This window comes from Buteo buteo, chromosome 12 (assembly GCF_964188355.1).
Source record: "Buteo buteo chromosome 12, bButBut1.hap1.1, whole genome shotgun sequence".
Taxonomy (NCBI): Eukaryota; Metazoa; Chordata; class Aves; order Accipitriformes; family Accipitridae; genus Buteo; species Buteo buteo.
This window is the reverse complement of record NC_134182.1, coordinates 31547019-31568336: the sequence shown is the minus strand read 5'-3', so window position 1 is coordinate 31568336 and position 21318 is coordinate 31547019. Positions and strand designations below refer to the sequence as shown.

The window sequence follows — 21318 nt, the reverse complement described above, 5'->3', positions numbered from 1 at the left end:
CACTTCTTTTGGAAGCAATCCATGAGCAAAAATATCCTCTTTATTTCTTAGCTCTGCAAATCTATTGTTTTTCTGTATATCTTGTAAAGTGTTTGAATTTTAAATAAGGAATTAATTCATATTTGGAGCTACATTACAGCTTGTTTTTAGGCTTGAGGGTGGTTTCTTTGTAGCAAATGGAGAGACATCTTTTGCTATTAAATTTGATATGGGACTCCTGAGAGGAAATGCATCTTATCACAAAATGGCATTTTATGGAATCAAATTTCAAAGTACAGTTATATTTCTAAGTTTGTGAATGTTCTTGTGCATTGGTTTGGTCATTCCTACAGGAAGAGTGTTGAGTTGAGAGTTAGGGTTGTTCAGCCTGGAGAAGAGAAGGCTCCAGGGAGACCCTACAGCAGTCATCCAGTACTTAAAGGGCGCCTACAGGAGAGATGGGGATGGACTCCTTACCAGGGACTGTAGTGATAGGATGAGGGGTTATGGTTTTAAACTGAAAGAGGTTAGATTTAGATTAGATGCAAGGAAGAAATTCTTCCCTGTGAGGGTGGTGAGGCACTGGGACAGGTTGCCCAGAGAAGCTGTGGATGCCCCATCCCTGGCAGTGTTCAAGGCCAGGCTGGATGGGGCTTTGAGCAACCTGGTCTAGTGGAAGGTGTCCCTGCCCATGGCAGGAGGGTTGGAACTGGATGGTCTTCAAGGTCCCTTCCAACCCAGACCATTCTATGACTCTATAGGACGTGCTGAATAAAGGGGAAAAACAATGACTCTGGGCGACGTAACTTTCAGTGCAGGACAGGAGGCTGTTGCCCTTCTTTGCTGCCAGGGCACACCGTGGGCTCGTGCCCACCTTGTGCCCTCACTCGGGCCCTCTTCTGCAAAGCTGCCTCCTGGGCAGTCAGAGCCCAGACCGAGTCAGAGGGTGCTGGGTCTTTGTACAGCAAATGTAGTCTTGATTTGAAATGAATCCTTTGAGCCCGTGGGTTGGATTGCAGTTGTGAAGGACACACGGAGGGCCTGGATTCTGTGTTAGTGATAGTAGTAGCCTTGGAGAAATCAGGGACATGTCTTGGTAACAGTTCTTTTGAGTTCTACCACGGCCTATTCTCTAGCTTTGCTGATAATGGGATAAAAGCTATTTTGCACTTTACGCTATCTTTATTTCATCTCTATTCTTTATTTCGCTGTATTTATCTTGGGAGGGGAAGTAAGATTAGTTGCTACACTTACTCTGCAAATGCAATTTATATACTACTTTCGGGAGTGTAGCAGCTTCCTGATTTTTGGTCAGAGCATGTCATCAAATTCCTCAAAATGATCCCATTCAAGAGCAAAACAATAGATAAAGTAGATGTCAGGTTTAAATTATGTGTAATTTTATTAATAGGACACAGTTCCGAGTATGAAACAATCAGGTTGGTACAAGATAAATACATGATTACATCATCTATAGAGGTGTAGTAGGTCAAGTGAAAAATAATTCTTTTTCAATCTCTACCAATTTCAAACAGATCTGTCTGTAAGTAGTTGCTGTTCTAGGGATAGGTTACACATTCCAAATGTATAAGAATATCACCTATATAAACCCTCAAAAATTTTTAACATTCAAAAAGTTGCAATAGCAAGAATAACAAAACCCAGAGAAGACATACTGAAGACAGAATTTAAAATGCTTAGTTTCCTTATCCTATCCCATTATTTCTTCAGCAGGTCTTGTTAAATCTATAGCATAAATTTTAATTTCTTAAGTAAAAAGAAGAAAATAAGGGATGGGTGTCAGAAAAAACCAAAAAAGAACATAAACTTCTTTACTGACAATGGTCTATTGGTAATTTTGTTTCATCAATGTTTGGTGTACTTTTAAATCTATTCCTTGTGTGGAAGACCATCCCTTTTATTAAATCAAGAATTATGAATAGTTAACTTATCTCAATGACTAGTGAGAAGTATTTATTTACATTTGAAAATTAGATTGTTGCTTTTTGTCTATAAACAGATTGCTAATATGAGGAAGTTAATTCATTAAAAGATTATACTGTCTGCTATTGAAGTCATTTTTCTTTAGACCTAAATAATGCATGGAGTGTTGAAAAGCAAAGAAGCTGGAGCTGTATTTTAACAGCTCCTGAAACCTATACCTGTCCATAGTGCAGAATGAAAAATACTCAGCTCTGGGCCAGTCACAAATGTGGTTTTGATCCCTCGTGAACCACTGCACAGCAGAACACTGAGAGTGAGTTATGCTTTTTTAGTGGCATAAGGTGTTTTTTTCTCTTGTTTTTATGGCAGGTGGTAAACTCACATACTTCAATTCCATGATACTCTGAGGTATAGAAGAACTGATTTACATTATTAAAAAGGACCAATAAAAACTGACTTTTTTTTTCCCTCTTGAGCTCTCAGCAATTTGGACTTGAGAGAGGCAAGGAAAACATAGTGAGGGTTTTTGAAGATCTGAAAAAACCCTGCCACTTATAAATTTTTTTTTTTCTCCCCCCCCCTTTTTTTTTTTTAAGAAGGCAGTGCAATGTGTGATTCTACGGTTTGAACTTTCCACTGAGCTGTGAATTGCATTATATATAATAAGTTACAGTGCTGAGAGAAGAGTCCAAAAGCTTATTATACTCTTAATAGTTCTATTTGTAAAAGTGAGAAAGGGCTTCACATGAAGTAGGACTTTGATAACTTTTTTTGCTTTTGAAGACTCATTTATCTCTTGTGGAAGGGCATGGTTGCAACACTAGGAAGGTTTGCAGATTTGGTGCTGGAGTGGTGTAGGGCAGTTGGCTGGGGCTATCTGCTCCATGACCCACTGCTACATAGATCAGTGATGTTCCATTCTTTGTCGGACCCTAGATGCTGCTGTTGCGTGAGGGGATAGAAAATAAAGCCTGATAGTAAGACTTGGCACACTGTTTCTTGTGCTGCCAAATACCAGTTCTTTGAGGTTTTTCTTTGCCCTTTTTTTGGTCTGTTTTCAACAAGGAGGTGGACAGGTGGCTATGCTGGAAGGGAAGAGGAGAATGAGGGGAAGGAGGGTAGAGAAGGATGGTCACCTGCCACAGACAAGGTTACAAAGAAGTCTGGTTCTCTACTATTTACACAAGAAATGTCCATGTCAGTGGTCAAATTCTGTACGGATGTGTCTAGAGAAGGGTGTCATCTGGAACGGTGGGCAGGGACACTGGCCTGAACCCCTGTACCCTTATTGCTTCTGGGAGAAAAGCTTTTCTCCATTTGTCTTCCAGAGTGTGAGATCTGAAGGCTTGTTACATCTTGTGCAGCAAACACTTGAGCATGTTCTGAGTGGCCAAGGCAAATAATCTTTCTGACTCCAGAGAAACTGAGTCTAAAACTCTTTCTGACAGCTGAGAAACAATACCTGTGCTGTGCAGTTTTTGATTGCATAAATCCAAATGTATTAAAAAAACACATGGTGTCCATTAGTGTATGGTTGTGAGTAGATGCTTTTTGAGCAGTTACTGACATAATGAAATACTAAGTTATTTAAAATTTGCTTACACTGATGAATCAAACCAGTGTTGTCTGCTTGTATTTACAGTGGATTGTTCTGGGAATTTGCCATATGGTAAGGTGTTGTTGTTTTTTTTTTCCATTTTGTTTTTTTATTTATTTATGACAGTTGCTGTGGTTCCTTTCTGTGCTTATGTTTCCATTGCATCCTTCTAAAAAAGTCCAAAAAGACTGTCGGGGCTTTGGCAAAGCTTTGTAACTGCACCTCCAAGGCCGTTTTAATTGCCTTTGTGTCATGTTGCCAAAATGAATGTTCATACTTAATGGCAAAGATGGCACTTAATCTTATGTAATCTCATGTTCAGAGGACTCTGTTTAGCAGACGTTCACTAAGATCATTGATTTTAATAATTTAAATGAAGAGTTGGTAATAATTTATGCATACTTACACATTACTGGCCCTACTTTAGATACATGATTTAGACATAGGTGGAGGAAGTCTTTGTAGGCATAGATCAGACAGGATTTTGTTCAATGAATCATTCTTTCCCAGTGAAGTGCTTCTCTGTAGAAGCAATGTAAATAAGAACATAGTGTGTTTCACTACACTTGTATGTAGTTTTATGTAATACATAATTTATATAATTGTAAATATTATATTTATTATTTATGTATATCAGATTCAATTTTTATTCCTTTTATATCTTGTATAAATCCTGAGCCTAAATGCAGATATGTAGCCACATCCATCAGACCTGATGTGATCCTTGCACTTAGTCCCACAAACCAACATAATTATTTTGTTGAGACAGAAAGTGATTAATTTAAAATGAATGTGAAACATTCAGACTATGAAAGACACTGGGTCAGATCTGCATGGATGTAAAGCAGCAACAGAAATATGGCTTTGTATCAGCTGAAAATTGTGTGCACTATTAGTAGGCATATAATACAACTTCACATACTCTGTCATCTGTAACGCAGGTAGTTTTTAAAATAAAAGAAAGTGTGTTATCTTGCAAGACATCACAGACTAAATAGTGTAATCATAATATATCCAATCTAGGAGATCTTATTATTCTTATTGTTCCGATTGTTTCTCCTGTTGCAGCAGATATTTGTAATTTGAAATACATACAGGAATGGATTATTCTGATCTTACAGAAATGTTCATTATCAAATCCAGTTTTGTCACATATACACATTGAGATTTAGCTTATTGAGGCACTAGTTACTACCAAAAAGGAATTAAAAGCTCTTCCTATCTACGGAACATACCTTCATAAAAGTGAAAGAGTTTCTTTTTCAATCACACCCACTTTTTTAATATTAGATGTATGATATTACTATAGGCCAGTTCTCTGGATACATCTGCCAATAATTCTGCTTTGTAACTCTGCATGCTTAATATTAGTGATTTAGAATCCACGAGGTTTTACTATAAGACTTAAAATGTATTGCGTACTTGGGATTTTTTTTGTCAAATTATATTCTTAGAAATATTGAAAACTGTTATGAATAAAGCACTTAAAAAAGAACCTCCAAAGGAAGGTATCAAATACCTAAATATGCTGGTAGAGTGCCTGACATGTAACCTGAAAATGCAGCGACAAAAGCTGAAAGATTTAATCAAAATAATTTTGTAGTTAAGGGGAATTAATTAGGTGATGATAGTACTGCAAGTGATGGCACTGAAGGAAAGAGTAGTACATGTGATACGTATGCTTACGTTATGTCTGTTATCAACTAACTGATGCAGGACAAATTTCAAAATGGTAATTTTATTTTTAATATTAATGATTTGTTTCATACTGGTACTTACATAAGATATCCAATCAGGAAGCTTAATCCAAAGCTGTATAATTTTTGTAATTTAACAAACAAAACACGAGTTATAATTTCTCCAGTCATAATGTAGTTTGCAACTTTCTTCATTATATAAATGTCTGTTAAAAGCAAACAAACAAACCTTAATGTTTACAGAAACACATATGTTGGTGGTTGTTGGTGGTTGGTTTTTGTGGTTTTGGTTTGGGTTTTTTTTGGGGTTTTTTTTTTTTTTCATTGTAGTGGAACAGCTGTAGGAATTCCACTTCTGGTATAAAACAAGTGAAGACCTGAAAAATCCCCTTAAATCAGTTTTCCTTTATAACTATATATCCCAGTAACTGTTTAGGCCTCTCATTATTTAAAGATTAAAATATAAAAAGAAGCAGATACTATGCTGGAGAATCTTGTCTGAGATACAACTGTGACACAAGCACCATGACGTAAGAAGGTGAGATATATGGTGTACAATCAATCCTGTAACTGGTTTGGTGAGTTTTCTGCAGGCTTCTGAAAACCTGCCAGTTTGCTGTGATTTAGCTTCTGAGTCCTATCATTTTTAGTCCTGTTTGTATTAAAAAGGAGAGTTGCTGTTATTGCACGATGGCTTTATCTATTTGCATTTTGAACATTCTGTTCAAAGCAATGCCCTCACACAGTTGCATCGTTGATGGGTTTTGGTGGTTGGGATTTTTTTTTCCCCCCATTTAGTATAAAAGGCTTGGGACTCTTAATAATCTTGGGACTAGGTGTTAAGGACTGGAAACAGATTATTTGCCTTTGCCAAATACAGTAACTGTACTAAAATACCGTACGTCCTTGAAAGAGAAAGTGATACATAGAGCAAAGCCAGAATACTTTGAGGTGGGAGTTCTTATTTGCTGTACATTCATGTCTGATGAAAGTTACAACCGATAGCTGTTCAAGGCAAGCACAGCCCCGGCAGCTTCAGGCTTGCTGCATTACCCTGGGTAACTAAACATCACAAGGTTACACAATGGCATATTCTGCTAAATCCTCTGGAGCTCAGCATTTTAACTATTTTCTCTGATGGGTTTATAGCAGAATGTACTACTTCAGTACATGCAGAGTAGTTACAAAGCGGTTGTTTGAATTTCAATTAGGCTGATATGTAGCTGTGCCGATCTGAAAATCTGAAAAAACAGATTTATAAATCTCTGTGTTTCAAGCTAAGAACACATGAAAGTGCAAATGCTTATATTTTAAGCCCTTTAGATGAACGTTTGTCTAAAGTAGCAGTTTCAAATTAGCTGTGCAGCCCTGCTCAACACTGGATGTCATGGTTTTGTTGGTTTTGTTACTTTCTACTCAGTATCTTTAAGCACTGTTGGGCTAAAGCTGGCTCAAATCTGGCTCAGCAGACTCCTGTGAATAATCCTAGTCCAATGGGCTCTCAGAAATTAGGATGAAGAAATGTGGCCTATTAATGAGTGAATCTGTGTGTTTGTTTGAGGTAAGAAATACCAATTATATCCAAAACAAAATGAAACAAGAAAGGATATAATTTTTTTTTTTATTTGTTTGTTTCTTATGACTTTTTGAAACTTTTATCTTTTGGGTGGTGATTTTTAAGATTCTAGGCTTTTCTTCCTGGCTACTTCCCCATGAAAAATGAGGAAGAAGACTTGTGCTTTTTTAACAACAGAGGGAATGCTGTAACTTGCTAGCATAACAGGAGTATTTGCAACATTAAATTGAAGGTGTTAGCTTATGAATAGTGTGGATTGGAAGGGGGAAATTGGGCAAGTAGAAATAGTTTGGATGTTGAAGATGTATGTTTTGTGTCCCTGTGCTTGAAACCCAAATGCAAGTTGTTTTTAGTAACTTTCCTAATGCTGGCAGGGGGGTTGCCATGTACAAATACAAGCATAACTTCTTCTGGTTTCACAAACAAAAGAACAGTTGCTTTGTTTTGCATTAAAAAACAGAGACCAGATGGTAAAAAAAGTGCTTATGTTCTTAAAGAGTATGAATAAATGCAGAAGGTCAGAGTTCAGGTTGCTATTCCTGAGTGTTTAATTATTTTTGAATAATTGCTGAAAGCTTGCTGTTTGTTTGAAAACCTGTAGATGTGAGTGATGGACATGCAGTTGCTACGTGAACCGTGAACAGTACAATGTTTACAGCTGATGATAAGGCAATAATCGAGGGAAATGTGAATCAAAATCACTAACAGCCATCGTTCAAATGGCTTTAGATAACACAGGATGAATTAGTTTAGATAGTTTAGGATGCTTTAAATGGCCAAGGTGTGTATTGATCGTTAAAAGACACAGCAGGGACAAGTTATTTCTATGTGAAGGAAAATGCCAAAGCTCCGTGACATTTTGAGTACTGTGAGAGAAAAAGAAATGGGCACAGCAGAGGACTCGCAGGAAAAGGTTGGGCAGAGGTCCTATAAAGCAAACAAATATTCCTTTCAGTGCAATATGAAGTATGGATGGACTTGCCAGGAAACTGAGTGCCCATTATTCAATAAATTGGAAAGTCCAGTAATGCAGAATTTCTTTCTCCAGTGTATATAAATTAATTAAGTATTAGGCAATAGAAAAAGGTCCATAGAAATGAAGTGCAATTGCCACGAGGTCTTATTTTATATAAGAAACATGCCTAGTGTGTTAAGCTTTATTCTCACAAGAGCTAAATATGCTTTGAGTGCCATATTTGATACGTGATTTGGTCAGTAGTACAGTAACAATGAATTTGATCTGTTTTGGCTGATACAGTTGCAAGTATGTGTACAGATTAATGACTATAAAAGTCTCACTTTATAAACTCAAAAGGGCAAAAGAATTCTTTCCCATTGTGTACGTTTCCACCTTATTTATCATGGAGGTTAGCTGTATCTATAGTTTCCATTAAAGCTCCTACTTTCACATGCACATAACTGTCCACATAATTCTTATTCAAATTGATTTATTCCTATAGAAAAGGTGGATTCCTTAGGAGAATTAATTAAGGAGAGTTCTGGTTAGTTTTGAAAATCTGCAAGAATGTGGAAATTTTTTTATTTTAGAATTTTTTTTAGAAAATAAAGCAATACTAAACAAAGGCATTTGAAAGGTTATGTTAAATCCCCAGCATAGACATGCACCTTAGTAGAGGAGTGGAATATCTTTCCTTGGCAAGGTGGAAGTTGTGATATTGGTAAAATAAAATTAAAAGCATCTAGAAAATAATACGTGATTGTGCATAATAGGTATCTGCAAAGGTCTTAATACTGTAGTTAACATCATAAGTGATGTCAAAATGTGAAATTTTGAAAAGGAAGAACTTGAATACAGTAAAGGTGCAGACTCCAGGTTGGTGAATGGTCTAAATGAATGTGGTAGTCACATGTAGGGGTGATATCTGTAAACTTCTTGTTATACTCCCTCCTTGAATGTGTATGCAAGAGTAGCAGGAAAAGAGTAAAAGTCCGCATAGTTTGCCAGGTCCTTGAGACTGTGTTTACTGTCTCTGAATTTTTAAGCCTCTTGCTTTACTATGTCTTGCATAATTCACTTCCGAGGCAGGTGAGTTGTTTGCTGGGAAACGCATGTGGGTATTTCTGTCTAGACGGTACTTTGTGGCAGCTTTTTGTGCTTTTATGTTACTGAATGATAAGCAGAGAGTCCTTTAAAGCAGCAGTTGTTTGCTTAACAGCTTAGTAACAATATTTTGGCACCTTAGAGCAAAAAAGGACCAAATTTGAATCTTTTAGAAGCTGAACAAATAATCACTAATTAGTCTTCCAAGCTTTTTGATTTTTCTAGTTACTAAACGTGCATAGTAAAATAAGTGTTTATTTTTTACATCATGCAGTGTATGCTCAAATGCAGTTTCACGCACAGTCAAGCAGAGGCTTTATCCATTTACATGTTTACAGATAAACCACAATTTCTGAGTGTACGTGGTGACATTTTTTAAAATAGTTATTTATGCTTGAAAGTATTATTGCACTTTTTCTGAGCAGTGAAACTCTGACAGTATATGTCCCTAAACCCATGAAGAATTTCCTGGCAGATAGCCCTTGCTCTTCAGACTCCTCAAGTCTTTCTGTCCCTGACCCGAATATCTGCTGGAGTTTCTCTAAGACTACAATAATTTCATGATTAAAGATACATTTATTTTTTTTTTGAGTAAACAACTTTCAATATGTCATTCTGATTGATGTCCTTTACATTAGAGGTGAATGTGTATACCTTTTAAGATAAATGTATACTTTTTGATATTATTTTAAATCAAGTAAATCAGATCAAAACAGTCTGGGGTGCAACATAGTCTGGGGAACGTTACATCAGAATGGACATATTAAAAGACATACAACAAGAGGGACAAAATGAATTAAAGAACTGAGGTATGGTATACTATTAATCTTCATAAAGTGGCTTTATAGTTTATTAATTTTTTGCCAGCCAGTAAGGCCTGGCACACCTAAATTTGAGGAAAGCACATCTAGCTTCTGTAATGCTGTTGGGATAGACTGAAAATTCTGTGGGTGGTTGCATTTAATTTGTTTTGAATAATTTTTTAAAATTGAATTAAGTACATGAATGAGTATTGACTCAAAACAGAATGTATGCATTATTCATTTTAGTTACAAAACCTGATTTATTTTACATTTGTGTAAAGAAAATATTGACTGTTAATATACAATTTAGTACTGTAAGTGCCTAAGTGCATTGTTGTATCTTGCCACAAAGGATTTTGATAGCTGTGTATGCTTTGCTACTTTTAAACCGTGTTGCCCAGGAGAGAGCTGATGGTGCATCTCCTTTCCTTCGTTTAAGGACAAGGCAGAGGTGACTCAGAGCATAAATTCCCAGTCCCCCATTCCAGCAATATTTGATAGGCACCAATTTTCCTAGTTACACAGGTTGACTATGGACTTCAGCATCATAAAATGGAAAACGTAATAGTTGAAAACATACAATAAGATCCTTAGAAGTTAAAATTTGGTGTCCATTATTATGCTATATGGTTGATAGCTTATGAGATAAATAAGCATTTATTGCTTCTCTTGGACATACTGTTCCATGTTCACTGCAAAGTGAATGAAGTGCTCATTAGAGTTGGTGTAGGGTGTTCTGGAAGGGTTAGTATTTAGATTTATTTGGATTTCATTTTTACATGTTATAATTCCCCTGTGAAGATTTCAGCTATGGGATTAATGTAACAGTAAGAGAATCTCTGCAATTAATGTCTGGTTGGTCATTATGCGGAGGTAAGATTTCTACTGAGACAGGTCAGGCCATGTCAGTTACTGCAGCCGCAAAAGACACGCACGTTCGCCCTACTTGCTTGATCCTGAAAGATTATAGGATTCCTACTTTGAAATATGACTGTTGTAATGTGCATGGTTTATAATAAAACTGGTCAGAGATTAGGAAAATTTTCTTGTTGGGTGTCTGCTATGCTTTCCAGAAAGGGGAAAAATAGTATTTTATAAAGATCATCTTTGTGATGCTGCAAGAATCAAAGGGTAGCTGCTTCCTTCCAGGTTCTAAAGCAACAGTACCCTCCCAACTGATAATATCCTAGATTTTTCCATTACTTGTTGCAGTAGTTGCAAATACAACATAATTTCCAAGAATAAAAGGGAACTGTAAAGTTTTGAATAATACACATAAGATTAGCATAATAAGGTAGAATTTGCAGGATCAGCATGAAGTTAAACAAAAAATGTTTTGTTAATTTGGATGTGTGCCTAGAACCTCTGTAGCACTGTTGATCCTGTGAGATTTTTTTTAATTTTATTAATTAGCATGGAATTTTCCTAATTAACTTAAAAATTAACACGTTTACACTGTATTAGGGTGATATACTATTAGCTAATGTTCATCGAAGCTTCTGGCTACAGCAGCATATGTTGTAATGGCTGTTGAGTTGATTGGCCTGTTTTTAACATTGAGCCTGAAATGTAGTTGTATGACTCCTTACCCAATATCACTTTTATCTGTTGCTAAGAGTTTTAAATTTTCAGAGAACAGCTGAAAAAGAGAAACAGTTCTCAGTAATGTAGGTATGTTGGACCTATGTATAGTTAGAAGGCAGATCAGAGGGAGGGATGGAGGCGATAAGAGGAAAAAAACTCTTTACTTATCCTTTTTAGAGATGGAATGTATGAGGCCCTGAATCTATAAAGAAAGTAAGCATTGTACCAGGAATTACAACTTCCAAGCAGTTAAGACAGTCTGCTCTGTTAATAATAGCCTGTTGTGGTTTAACCTCAACCGGCAACTAAGCCCCACACAGCCGCTCACTCGCTCCCCCCACAGCAGGATGGGGGAGAGAATTGGAAGGGTAAAAGTGGGAAAACTTGTGGGTTGAGACAAGAACAGTTTAATTATTGAAATAAAATGATGATGATGATAATAATAGTAAGTTAATGAAAAGGAAAATAACAGAGAGAAATAAAACCCAGGAAAGGCAAGTGATGCAAATGAAAGCAATTGCTCCCCACCATGACCGGTGCCCAACCAGTCCCCGAGCAGCAGCCCCTGCGCCAACTTCCCCCCTGGTTTATTGCCGAGCATGACGTCCTACGGTCTGGAATATCCCTTGGTCATTTGGGGTCAGCTGTCCCGGCTGTGTCCCCTTCCAACTTCTTGTCCCCCCCCAGCCTCCTCGCTGGTGGGGTGGGGTGAGGAACAGAAAAGGCCTTGGCTCTGTGTGAGCACTGCTCAGCGGTAATGAACACATCCCTGTGTTATCAACACTGTTTCCAGCACAAACCCAAACCATAGCCCCATACCAGCTACTGTGAAGAAAATTAACTCTACCCCGGCCAAAACCAGCACATAGCCTAGTGACCCTTGACAGCTGTCAGGGTCAAAGTTGTTTCCAAAGAGCAAAACCTGAAAAATTTTAACATAAAACTTTGATGCTGTTTGCAAGCATAAAAGAAAATAGTTCTACTTATGTAACAACAGCCTAAGTGGAAATAGTTTTCTTATTGATTTTTAAAAGAGATTTGAGGGGTGAAAAACCCAAGAAGCAGGTTCCTTCTGAATGCTGTTATACCTTCAGTTTGTACAGCTTAAGTTTCAGGTAGTGTGTTTTCCTCTGCCAATGAACTGTTCCACTGTGACCAGCAGATGACATTCACTATCTGAAAATAAGAGTAGGGAAGGATTTTGGTCTTCACTGTTGTGCTAACTCATATGGGGATAAAAACTAGTAACTCCTCGTGATGAGACATAGACTACTGTAGATGAGTGTTTATCTTTGATATGTCAGCAGAAAGTATGCTCAGTGTACCAGGATTTTTTTTGCTGATGGATTTGTCAAATCTAACACTTCATTTATGAGAGAATTCTGCACTCGGAAATGTGCATAAAATAGGGAAACTTTGTATATGTGACCACGAGAAGAGAATCTTTTTAAAAAATTAAAACAATCGGTTAGGGCAGATTAACAAGTTATGTTCTGTTATAGGTGATCAGCATGTAGTGGTATAGGCCATCAACATGATTCAAAAGAACCACTGAGGACTTGGAGCTGTCTTGTGTTCTAGGCTTTGAAAATGAATTGATTGCAGTGTATTTGGGTCTGACCTCAGTTCCATCACTGGCTGTTTTTCCCTGTGTTGGTCTCCTTTTCCTTTGGTTTTTTATTCCAGACCCTATTCTGATTTACTCCTCCTGGTATTCCTGTGAGTTGTTCAGTTTTATCCCCTGAAACAACTGTCCTGTGAACAAGGAATCTTTAGAGCTTTCAATTGTTAACAAGAAACTCTTCACTATGTGAAAAAGTACATTTTTCAGGAAGTAGAACTTGACCGGATTTCCAAAGTTTTTCCTAGAAAAAGTGAAAAGCATACTTGTGACAAAAGGCCATTTCCTTGTCAAACTGCTTTTCTCCAAAAACACGAGGGCGTGACAGTTTTCAGATGTAGTAATATAAAAAGTTTTGAATGTTAAGAACTTCTCTGCTTTTGATGGAAACAACTTTTTCAGATGGAATATCCTGTAGATGCCTTGTACAGAAATTGATGGTTTCAGACTGAAAGAGTTGTAAGCAACTGAAAGGAAGTTTTTTGTAGGAGGTGGCCAGGCAACCTTCATGGTCTGCTCCTGATAAACACGCAGAAGCTTGACAGTGTTATTGAAAGGTCCTCTCTTCTAGAACTGAAACTGTAAGACTCATAATTAATTCTCTGTCTTTTCTGTTTTGGGATTTGGTGAATATGATTCATCCTATTTGGCTGACGGGACTTGTCGTCAGAGCCATGTATTTCTGTACTGGGTCCAACTTTTCGATGACAAGCTTGAAAACATGGAAAGCTATGCCTTCCATGTACAGTCCTAGAAATGGATGTTTTTACTTGGTAATATTGAGTCTGTTTCATCACTGTCACCAGACAGAATCTCATTTAAGTAGAAAGGACTGCCAAAAACCCTGAGATGTATAAATTCAAATATAACTTGAAAATAGAGGATGGGTTCAGTTTCTTTCAGGCAACTCCCACAAGTAGGACTACAGATATTTTGCTTAAAATCTGTACTAAAATTAGTTTTCTGAATCCTCCTACTTGGATTCTCAAAGTTAGGCATCTAATAAATGCGCTAGTTTTAAAAAATTATGAAGACCCACATCTCATTTTTTGACAATGATGGAAACTGTGGATGCTTTGTAAATCAGGCTGCTTAGGTGGTTTTTTTTAGGCACTGGTGTGCAAATGTTTAGTGTACAGTTAGAGATTAAATACCTGTAAGTCCATTTCATTGGGAATTTTGTTAGAAGAGAAAAAACCCATGAGCCTAGGAAAACAACTAGGAAGCTTGCAAATAACTAGGAAGAGAAATAAAGCTGAGGTAAAGCTGCTTATTCTTAGAGACAGAATTGTTTGTTGATGCAATTTATTATTCTTCAGTCTTGTACTAATACTTATGAGAGGCGGAAGTTTAGTTTACATTCACAAGATTGTATGCATCAAATTATATGAGTAGGTCATACGTTACTGTGGCTTGTTAGCACTGTGTGATCATCAGAGTAATGACAGTGGGACTGAGTTTTGCATCTCAGCCTCTTGCTTTCATTGTCATCACACTGAGGTATGGTATGCTTGTAAATAATAATTCACTAAAACCTGAAATGGTGCCTAATGAATACATCCAGTATCTATGATTCAGTTGTGGGTTGGACTAGAGTTAGAGAAATTTTTAAATAGCATTTCAAAAGCTTTACTCAAAACACCTTTTTAATAAAGGGTATGATTATCTAATTTGCAAATCTGCCTCCCACAGCGTAAAGCATAATTTACTATGCAAATATTACTACAGAAAACTAGCGTACATAATAAATATAGTTTAAAACTGCAGGAAGAATAAAGAATTCAAAAATTTTCTAAATAATCCATCAATTATTCCAGTAATACATATGCTTTAAAAATTGCAGATGAGAATTACATTATTTTAATTTGTTTAATTTTGCTGACAGTGCTATTACAAACAATGTTGAAGGATCAATAGAAAAAGCTAATAGTAATTTGTTATTTTTCTCCTAGCAATACTGAATCTCCTTTTGAAATTTAATATACAGTTTCTAGTTTATTTGTATAATAATCTATTTTTTTAATCAAGCTAATTGCATATTAGGTTGTAATTATGACTGACTAGATTGTCTAGACAAATAATTGACAAGACAAATTTTGTAAACAAGAACTAGCAGAGAAAATTTTAAGCTCTGAGAAACAGTGGAGTTGCTACTTTTTACTTTTTAAGTTACCAAGTATATTTTATGTTAAAAACCATTAAAATATAATTGATTTTGCAAATGTGTCAAGAATAAATAGAAAATAAATTGTTTTGAATACTGCCATTGTTTTTCAGAATTTTCCACTGATCTTTTGGATTAAAGATAAGTAATACAGATCCCCCGGACTGTCGAAGGACCTTGCTACATATTCTGTCACAAACCAAAACAAAAAATCCCTTTTGGAATATGAACTGTTTTTCTATGCCTTCATTTAGAAAGTTACTGCAGCAAACATGAATACAATAAAAATCGGTGGAAGAGAAAGTTGAGGGTTACTAATATGGTTATTTATGTCTGTTGAGGCACCTGCTTTTGAGCACTGATCATTTTTGGGGGGTATAAATTGTGTCCTGCTCTCAAATTAAAGATTTATTATTACCATTAAACTGCTGAAAATTTCCAGCTAGTTACAGGTTGTTTTGGTATTTATTAAAAGTGCATTGGTGGGTGGTTGTTAGACATGTAGCAAAATATTTTCTTTATTATTTAGTAGTGTAGTCATAATCTAGTAAAGCAATCACTAAAATACCTGCCTACACATTTGACCTGTCCTCAAAAAAGCCTGATATTGCAAACTGATTGCTACAGATTTTCCTTGCAGTCCCTAGAATATGCAGTTACTTTCCAGACTGGGAACTAAAAACCACTATGTAATTTGTATGAAGATATCTTTCGATAGGGAATGTTAGGCTGCCATATAACACAGAATAACTTTATTTTTCATATTCCTTCCTCTGTATGTGAGGTAATATGGGAGATAAGGTAGATAATCAGAGGAATGGCAAAGACTCTGTGTTTTTTCTTCCTCATTTTTATTTTGTGCTTTGAAGAGATGGAAAATGCACTGTGAATAAATTTTTAGTATATTTAAATGAGGGTTTAAAAATTACCCAGAATTATTATTTATTGGAGCAGGCTGTGCAGAACAGGAACCTTCGATCTGCGTCTGTATGCCAACCTGAAGCCCCGTCTTCTAAATCCCGAGCTTCAAAAGCATCAGCATTAAAAGGGACTGTATAGGGGTGAGCAGTGCTGTAACTGTCTGGGCTAAATACGTTGGCAGTTCTGCATCTGTCCCATGTATGTCCATGCCGTAATTGTTGTACACTATATGCAACTGTGTCTGTCGGATCTTCAGTAGAGCAGATTTGTGTGAGAAACTGCTGGAGAGGAAGAGGCCGATCCACACGCTCACCACAAGCATCAGTAGATGCATCTTCCTTCAGCTCGTAGGGGAAACACATTGCTCTCCGAGGGCCACCGAGAATCTGGGCTTTCATGCAACAGAGATGAGGCGGGATAATGTGCTTTCCCTTTTATCTCAAGGAAAAAGAAACTGATTCTAACATTTTGCTAGACTGTAAGAAGAAGGTGCCTCTTTCACTTAATTAAAGCGAGACGATCTCATACAGTTCTCCTTTATTACTCTCTGGCTGGTCAAAGTGTGCCTTACTCACCTGCTACGAGAATAGCTTAAAAATGTTCATTGGGACTTCATTCCTCAGTTTTAATGGGGAGGGAAGAAAATGCTCGTGTCTGTCCTGAACGTAAAGGAGAATGGAACTGATGAAGGAGGAGTGTTCTAGTTATGTTGTCTTGAACATTCCCTGAAATGATGCAGGATTTTCTGTATTTTAGAGTGTATAGCCTTGCAGTGTAGGTTTAGTACTAAAAAATTTTGATAGGTCACAAAATTGTATGTGTGAGACATATTCTGTGAGCAAAAATCTTGCTTTAAATAACAGTAATAGCAGTGGGAACATTGATATGGAGACTTCATTTGCTTATATGTATATGTTTGCTTATAACCAGACAGATATAGAAAATGTAGCCTTGGCTCATTTCTGAACACAGTATATGGAGCATCTTTTTCTGTTTTGTTCAGACTCGTTTGTTAGTCAGTCTTCACTGGGGAGAATTGAGGGCAAGCTGGACTGTCAGGCAATTCGTTTCTGTGAGGCTTTCTAGAATGGAAAATTTCACTCATGTTTACTGGGCAGAAACCACAGCTTGCAATCCGCAATGTTTGAGTGCTCTCTTTCCTGCTTTATGAAATAAGGGCTTATGGTAGTACTTGCATTACAAGGATGTTTTGAAGAGAATCTAATTAGTTGTCTGTTGGCCTAATACTAGCATGAAGAGGACTGTTGTAGTGTCTGAGTAACTAGAAAAGAAAAATGGTAACAAGAAGACTGACAAGTAAGTAGAGGCCTGATTCTAAGTGTTGGCTTAAAAATATTATCATTGCATAAAAGTCAGTCAAAATCCCATGCAAAATGGGATGCTATTTAATGCTTTTTGATCTGGCTAAAACTTTAATTTAAAATACCATTTTACATTAATTTCATTGAAATATAAATAATGGAAGGTAATGAAAGATCTATTAGTTAATAAACAGACTTGATGAACAGCAATTTAATAAGCTATTAAGAGTGTGAGGTATTCTGAGTAAACTAACTTTTGAAAAAGAGGGAATGAAATGGTTTTGCAACTACCTTTTACAATTTAATGTTTGAGGCCTTGGAAGAGGCAACTTGAAACTGTACACACTTTGAATAAATGTGCAGTTTTTACAGCTTTAGCAGTAAAAGCATTCATCGTGTAAAAAATCGATTTCCAATAGTCAGTAAAAGTATTCCTAAACTAAAATATGCTACTAACATGAAGAGAAAAAGAGAAGGAACATGAAAGAATTTCTGGAGGCAAGAAAAGGTGTGTAGGAGTTGCATATTATTCTATTAACAGAAGAAAAGATCCCAACATAAAATCTGATTTTACTTTGCTACTTTGTAATCGAGACATTGCTATTACAAACCTGTTTCAATTTTATTATCAATTTTTATGATAGCCTGGAAAATTGGCTTTTCAATAACTCGATGATTTTTTGTCAATCATGACAAGTTAAATATTTATTTTTATACGAGTCTAGTTTTATCCCACTTAGAACAGAACACGGTGAAGCATACTGCCCTGCAAGGCTGAGAAGCTACTGGCTTGGCCTTGATACTCAGTGTCTAATATTTCTGCTGCAGAAAATTCTTCTTGACCTGGAGACCATCGTAAGGATAAGGTCTGGCTACTACCAGTAGCCTAAAGGCTGCATTTTGTTCCCCCCACAATCTGAGCATAATGTCTAAGACATATGTTCCATATGCTAATCTCCAAGCAGGGATTGCACTGCTTTGCTTGGCAGCCTTTGACCGTTTTCTACTCCCAGGGTGAATTTTTCTTCCTAATATCTAATTGTAATTTTCTTTGGTACAACTTGAATTGCTGCTTCTGTTCCTTTCAAGGAGCACCTCCAAGAAGAGTCTGCTTCCATTTTCCCTGTAATCACCCCTAGATTTGTAAAGAGAATTGTCAGATCCCCCTGTCCCCTCTCTCCTCCATCCAGGCTGATCGAGCTCAGGTCCCCCAGCCACACAGGGTGAGTGCACCAGCCCCGACAGCCATGGTGATCCTCTGCTGAACCTGATGCAGTTTATTGGTTTATTTCTTTTATCGAGAGGGGGACCCAGTACCCCAGGTGTCAGCTTGCAAATGCTGAGCAGAGGGGAAGAATTGCTTCCCTTTGCTTGCTGGCTAAGCCTTACCTGTTGCAGCCCAGTATGTGGCTGGCTTTCATAGCCTCAAGGATATAGTAGGTCTTTCAGATTCATGGAGAGTGAGGGAAAATAGCAGCATTGGAAGTGCTGTTCAGCACATCTGTCGCTAATGTGATCTCCTGTTTTTCTTTCACCTAGAATGTTCCACCTGATTTGTCCATCTGCACCTTTGTGCTGGAGCAGTCTCTGTCAGTACGGGCCCTCCAGGAAATGCTGGCTAACACAGAAGAAAAGGCAGAAGGGGTAAGTTATTAAATACTATTTTTCATCTTGCAAAATACGACAGTTTTTTTCCCACTGTACCACGGATTTCATGACTGGCACAAGCTTATAGCATCATGAATTCCTTATGTTTAACTTTCCTCCTTTGCTACAGGAATGGTTTGATTTTTGAGAAATCTAAACACTTGCAGCTTTCACTGAAGCTTGCCAGAGTTGTAAATTCCCAACAATTTCAATGTGCTGTGGGTCAGCACAGAGCTACAAAAATGTTTTAATATGAGATCTCATAATGTGAAATATAAAGCTTGATCATTTCTTCAGAACAGCTAAGCTTTCTGAGGATTTCTGACTGTATCAAGTGAGACTGTCAAGTCTTAAAATGACTGGGATGTGTGCTGTTTTCCTCTGGAAATAATGAACTTGTTCTGTGTGGCCTGAGCTAAAATGTCCTATAACTCACCTTTAGAGCTGGAAATAGAATGTTATTGAGTCTCGGTGGACAAGAAATATGGAAACTAACACATTTTTGCAGTCTGGAAGATGAAGGATATAGGAATAATGTTAATTGTTTGACTAGCGAATAGGTATTTACCAATAAATCATAGTAGTGTAATTAATATTCTCTGCTGTGTAATTAATTTGATTTGTTATGATGTAGTTGAGTGTTCCATATACACTCTGTAGCGTTAGTTTGAATGCCATGCTCCAGCTCAAATTCTATAAACTGTAAGTGAGGAAGAGTGACTGTAGGCCCAGGAGTTACACAGGTAAGAGACGCAGGGGTTAACTGTAAGACTGTCACTGCAGAAAGCTGTCAGGAGAGAGGCACGCCTCTGATATTTCTGGGAATGCCTTGAGAAAGCAAACTTTAAACTAACATAGAGTAGTCAGTCCCGTAAAATGCCAGGCACTGAGACTGAAAATGGTATTTGGGAAATGAAGTCCAGGAGCAGTCCCACAGGTGATCCAAAGTGCGTGCTGTCAGTGAGAATTTGTTCCAAGGACTAACTCCAACAGCAGGAGAATGAAAAGCACATCTGAGAGAAGAGGTTGTACCAGAGTAAGCAGATCCATGCTTCTAAATGGGTACCCCTCTTCCCTTAGTCTGTAAATACTGAAACCAAGACCAAGCAAATCCACAGGAGAAAAAAATAAATACATTCAGAAGAACAGGCACATATAGACATAATGTCAAAAGTCACAGTCCAAACCCAAGGATGTGCAGTCATAACTGTGTATGGCCATATGTGTGAAGTAGAGCAACAGTTTTCTTGCTGCTTATTCCCACCAGATGTGGGCAGGAGCAGAAACTAAAGAAAGTGTAGGGAAGTGTGTGTTCAAGTAGTGCTATAGGGCAGAATAGAGGGAACAAAAACCCCATTCAATTTTCAAATACGAAGTATTGAAACTTTTTAAAGATCATAACATAAATTGGCAGATTTTCTGTTGGGCTGTCTTTAGCAGAGTCTTGGGGCCAGCTGTTAAGTGAATATTTACTCTTAATACAGAGATCACATCTAGAAAACACGGGATAAAGAACCAAGTTCTCTGCAGAATGGTTAGAAAATGTGAGCTTGGGGATTCTGCTGGGAAGAGGTCAGGCTAAAGAAGAGAGCTTTGTAGAGGTCTCATGCGGAACATTTACACTAGTTCTGGACTATTTTCTGCACTGACCGTGAGGAGAAAAAGAAAAAGACTTTTTGTAGGCCACAGTGACTGATGGGACCTACATAATCCAAGCTGGAAGAACCATGCTTGATGGTAATCTGGTATTTCCTGGAAACAATTATTGATGTTTTCTGTGCATAACCATGAAGGTCAGAGTTCTGGGCTCTCATAGCCATGCCTAAAGAAAAGTGATTGATGGCAGGTGTACTGGTGTATAGTGCTCTGTCCTCAGGGGTCTTCTGAGACACCCAGAAGAAAGATAAAACAAGGTCTCCAAGTGTGGTCATTTTGTGTCTGTTACATGTTTACGGAGTAGTTTGCTGTGCTCTCAACATCTTTTAAATCCCAACACTAGCAGAAGATACAGAGCTACAGGTATACCAACCCAGACAGCTGGTGTTCACTGAATAATGAATATATGTCTATGGCAAATTTTGCCTGTCTTCTGTGCAAATGCATTAGGAATCCGCCTGTGTGTCTCTTGCATACTGATACGTTGATATTAGAGGAGAATAAACTTGAAAATAGTTGCTTGTAGATGAACAAGGTCACGTTGTTGTCAGTGTCATTATTTTTCTTTCTGGTAAGTCTCTGGAAGCCACAAATAATGATAATACTAAAATTATTGAATATGTACTTGCTGATAAATTAACAGAATTGATATTTGGTATCTGTATGTAGGTTTGATGAAAAAATATATAAAGTTTTCCTTTGTGTTTATAGGTATTTATCATAGGGTAGGTACTTATGTAGGCAG

The 21318-nt window shown here is 37.2% G+C and overlaps 1 protein-coding gene across 5 annotated transcripts in view; it reads left to right on the top strand.

Moving 5' to 3' along the window:
* Positions 1–21318, top strand: part of RYR2 (ryanodine receptor 2) — a 455131-nt gene that overhangs the window by 114174 nt on the left and 319639 nt on the right. For all 5 annotated transcript variants that reach the window (XM_075043205.1, XM_075043203.1, XM_075043202.1 and 2 more), the window contains exon 3: positions 18810–18914. In XM_075043205.1, the coding sequence (XP_074899306.1) occupies positions 18810–18914 (105 nt within the window). The remainder of the gene's footprint in view (positions 1–18809; positions 18915–21318) is intronic.